The 4741-nt window shown below is 49.4% G+C and overlaps 1 protein-coding gene across 1 annotated transcript; it reads left to right on the top strand.

The window, feature by feature from the left end:
- Positions 1–513: 513 nt before the first annotated feature.
- LOC308114452 (uncharacterized protein) lies at positions 514–4447 on the top strand (the record flags this gene model as incomplete). Its single annotated transcript, XM_080471325.1, has 3 exons — positions 514–1007; positions 1985–2660; positions 4226–4447. The coding sequence occupies 3 exons, from the start codon at positions 514–516 to the stop codon at positions 4445–4447; spliced, it is 1392 nt and encodes a 463-aa protein (XP_080327451.1).
- Positions 4448–4741: the final 294 nt, after the last annotated feature.

Here is a 4741-nt window from a genome sequence, read left to right as displayed (position 1 = left end):
TTTATTAATTTTATTTATTCAAAAAAAAAAAAAACCTGACCAAACATGTCAAAAAATCTAAATTAAAGAATCATTGTCATGTCGGTAAAACATTCACATCAAATCACATCTGTTGTCCTCAAATCAATACTAATCAGTTGAATTACATAATTAGATATACGGATTTTGAAAATATGGACGTTTTATTGTTCTGGCTTCACGGCAGGCCCGGAGGCCTTTAACTCCGGAGTTTGCACGTTCTCCCTGTTTCCAGAGTCTAAAGCCACGTTTCCACGGCAACGATTTCTAGAGAAAACACAAACGTTTTGCGTGTCTGCTTACGTGAGGAGATCCTGGGAACTGAGAGGTTCAGAATCCAGTGTTTGTTTCCTGAGTCGTTTCCTCGTCAGTTCGAAGGTTCAGACATGTAATAGATTCAGTTTGTCTAAAATAAATAAATAAATAAATAAACACTGAGACTCTCTTCTGATCTTCCTGTTCCGCGGCCGCCGTGCCTCCAGACCAGACCGGACCATGAGCAGCTCCCTGGAGCGGGCGCTGGCCCAGAAGAAGGAGGCCATCGAGGCGGCCATGGACATGCTGGAGCGGGGCGCCGAGGTGCTGGCCAGCGCCGTGGGCGAGCTGTTCCCGCTCTGCGAGGCGGCGGCGCCCGTCCTGCGGCTGGCGCTGGACAACGTGCAGAGCAAGGAGGTGTTCTACGTGAAGGAGCAGTTCCTGACGGTGAGGAACCAGCTGGACGTGCTCTCCGGCCAGCTGGAGGACATCGACAGCGAGATCAGGAGGGGCCGGCTGGACGCCCAGTACTTCTCCGTGGAGGAGAACCTCAGGAACCAGTTCAGGAAGTACCTGGACATCCTGGAGGCCAAGCAGCAGTTCAGGGAGGTGAAGACCAGACTCTTCCTGGAGCACTTCACCAAAACGGGGGGAGAGAAGAACCTGTTCGTGCTCTACGACGCTCTGATGGGCACCGGCAGCTTCGGGGAGTCGATTCTAGAGGTGGTAGAAAGGTAAACGCTCCATCTCATCTTCTCCTCCGAGCGACGTGGAGAACACGACTTGAGATAGCAACAGTCGCTCACAAACTCAGCTACACTAGATTACAGACGTGATATTAGATTAATGTGTTTTATGTCGGCTCCTTGATTTATTTAAAACTGTTCCTAGAGCTGCTGTCGCTCTCTTTTCTGTTCACTGAGCTCCTTTAGAGGGGGGAAGATGCTCTACAATCTGGATGTTAGGGGAAGATGCTCTATAATCTGGATGTTAGAAGGGGAAGATGCTCTACAATCTGGATGTTAGAGGGGAAAGATGTTCTACAATCTGGATGTTAGAGGGGAAAGATGCTCTACAATCTGGGTGTTAGTGGATGGAGATGCTCTCTAATCTGGATGTTAGAAGAGGAAGGTGCTCTATAATCTTGATGTTAGAAGAGGAAGGTGCTCTACAATCTGGATGTTAATGGAGAGAGATGCTCTATAATCTGGATGTTAGAGAAGAGGATGCTTTATAATCTGGATGTTAGAGGGGACGATGCCCTATGATCTGGATGTTAGAGGAGGAGGATGGTCTATAATCTGGGTGTTAGATTAGGAAGATGCTCTATAATCTGGATGTTAGAAGGGAAGGTGTTCTATAATCTGGACGTTAGAGGGGGGAAGATGCTCTATAATCTGGATGCTAGAGGGGAAGGTGCTCTATAATTTGGACGTTAGAGGGGGAAGATGCTCTAACATCCAGATTATTGAGCATCTTCCCGATCTAACATCCAGATTATTGAGCATCTTCCCGATCTAACATCCAGATTATTGAGCATCTTCCCGATCTAACATCTAGATTATAGAGGGGGAAGATGCTCAATAATCTGGATGTTAGAGGGGGAAGATGCTCAATAATCTGGATGTTTTCTCCTAAAGAAACAGATTATGATCTAATAAGAAGAATCCAAACCAGTAGTCGCTAACCTTTGCTTGCGTGCGTTTTGCAGGTACGTGGCGAGGAATCGCCGCCTGCTGGAGGATTTCTGCGTGCGCATGAAGGAGCTGTTCCTACTGGGCCTCATCGCCCTGCTGGGCCACTGCGCCCTGAGCGCCAGCGCCAGCGAGGAGCAGGATCAGATCCGCCGGTGGAGCGCCAAGATCGAGGAGGTGGAGCTCCGGATGAAGGCCGCTATCGAGGCCTGCGTGGCGGCGTTCCCCGAGCAGGCCCGTCTGGACGCGCAGCGCCTGCTGCAGGAGAAGGAGGCGGAGACTCTGCAGGACGCCACCCAGCAGCTGCTGGACTTCCTGGTCAAGAAGTACGACTGGATCCACTGGTCGGTGCGGCTCATCAACCACGCCGGCAGCTCCTACCGGAACTGGCGTGCAGGCGAGCGCTTCCACCACGTGGCGGGGCGGAGCTGGTTCGAGGTGCTGCAGGTCAACAACGTCAACCTGGTGGTGTCGTACAGCGGCGGCCCGCGGCCGGTGCCGCGTGACCTCATCCACCAGCTGATGGAGGGCCCGGCCCGGAGGAGCAACGCCCCCGCCGCGGTGGGGGCGCTGCAGGAGCAGCTGGACGGCTTCGTCGTCCACGCCGTCAGCCGCCACAAGGAGGCGGCAGCGGCGTGGAGCTTCCCGGAGGACTGCCACTACTGGGAGCGGCACAAGAACGTGGCGGTGTGCGTGCACTGGCAGTGAAGGGCCGCCCAGCGACGGAGGTCCTGCAGGGCTGAACCGGCCGCGGTGGGAAATGGGAACGTTACGAGTCGGGGAATTCCCAGTTGTTGAGTTGTTTTGGGGTTAAATGGCGTCGCTTCACTTCCGGGACTAACTGATTCTCCCGAGACGTTCCAAAGCTCCTTTTCTCTTTTTCCCGGTTGTTTTCGGGGTTTTAAGGAAATCAGAAACGAACGTCAGAGAGAAAAGAAATAAAGAGTTTTGCTCGGCGGTTTATCGCTGAGGGAGAATCGGCTCTTCGGAGCAGGAAATTTCCGCTTTCCCAGTGGGAAATTCCCAGTTTGACACCCATCTCAACTAAAGTATTAATCTCTGAGGATTAATTTTACCAAGTCATCACTTCCTCTTCATAGTTTATTAAACTCCAAACCTTTTTTTAATGGTTCAATTTGTTAAAGGAAAAAATTATTACTTTTTCTCAAACGGAGTCAAATTCAATTCTTTATTAACATGAAAAAAATTAATCAATCATAAAACAAAATGTATATACAAACAAGAAAAAAAAGTCATCTATTATTTTGTCTTTTTATCATTAAAATTTTTACTTTCTACTTTCCTCTTTATAAACGAAGTCAAGCTCAGTGTTTCTTCAGGAAACTCCCTGTTCTCCCACGTTCTGGTGAACCCTGAACGCACCATGAGAAGCATCACATAATCTCCACTTAAATCCAGATTTTTTAATTAATTCGGGCTGAATTCAGGTTTATTGACGCAGAAACACGATCCTGAAAGTCTTGAAATTAAGTTGTTGATGAATTCTTTCTCCAACTCGAGCCTCTGGACGATCTGTTGTACGTTTCAACTCTAACAGCTCGTCTGTGTGTGTCACTGTGTGTGTGTGTGTGTGTGTGTGTGTGTCACTGTGTGTGTGTGTGTGTCACTGTGTGTATTTGAAATCTAACACATATTAAAATATTTGTTTCAATACTGTCATTTTGGGACATAAGTATTGTGCTCAAATAGAAGTAAAAACACTGTTAAAACCAAAAAATATAACGTGCTTTTGCTCCAAAAACTACATAATAGTATTATATGATACTCTACCGCCTCCTCCCGCCTCCTCCTGCCTCCTCCTGCTCCCTGCCTCCTCCTGCTCCCTGCCTCCTCCTGCTCTCTGCCTCCTCCTGCTCCCTGCCTCCTCCTGCTCCCTGCCTCCTCCTGCTCCCTGCCTCCTCCTGCTCTCTGCCTCCTCCTGCTCCCTGCCTCCTCCTGCTCTCTGCCTCCTCCTGCTCCCTGAAGCCTCCCGCCTCCCCCTGCCTCCCCCTGCCTCCTCCTGCCTCCTCCCGCCTCCCCCTGCCTCCCCCTGCCTCCTCCTGCTCCCTGCAGCCTCCCTCTGCTCCACTCTGACCTACATCTACTTGCTCTTTTCTCGGGCAACACAAACAAAACAATCTTGTTTTGCTTCAGGAGGCAAAGATGTGCCTTGTTTTTCAAACATGCTCAGACAAAAGCAGACCTGCTGCAGACCGACACTGTGCCTGTGTCTGCAGACGCTGTGCCTGTGTCTGCAGACGTTGTGCCTGTGTCTGCAGACGCTGCGCCTGTGTCTGCAGACGCTGTGCCTGTGTCTGCAGACGCTGTGCCTGTGTCTGCAGACGCTGGGCCTGTGTCTGCAGATGCTTTGCCTGTGTCTGCAGACGCTGTGCCTGTGTCTGCAGACGCTGGGCCTGAAACTGCGCAGCCTGAACACACACCTGCCTTCCTCTTGTTTCCTGAATTCTAACATTGAATAATTCATGCACTTCCTCTTTCCCTCCATTCGCTGGCTTGTTTCTCAAAACCACAGAAGTTTCTGACAAAATCAGGAGATTAGAACCATTAAGTGTCTTTATCCTGCTGCATGTGTCATGTCAGTGCATTATGATATTATAATGTTAAAGAAGTAGAAAGTATTTAAATACATGCCAACGTCATGTTACACGTCAATAAAGTCAGAACATGATCAAAGGTTTTCTGTGTTTTCATGATTCTTTTCTATTTAAGAGTCGTAATCTGAAGAATACCTGTACTTTTGATAGTAACGGATA

The sequence above is a fragment of the Lipophrys pholis genome, assembly GCF_963383615.2.
Source record: "Lipophrys pholis genome assembly, chromosome: 9".
NCBI lineage: Eukaryota > Metazoa > Chordata > Actinopteri > Blenniiformes > Blenniidae > Lipophrys > Lipophrys pholis.
Note: the sequence above shows the minus strand (reverse complement) of the source record. Positions and strands in the feature narration are given on the sequence as shown.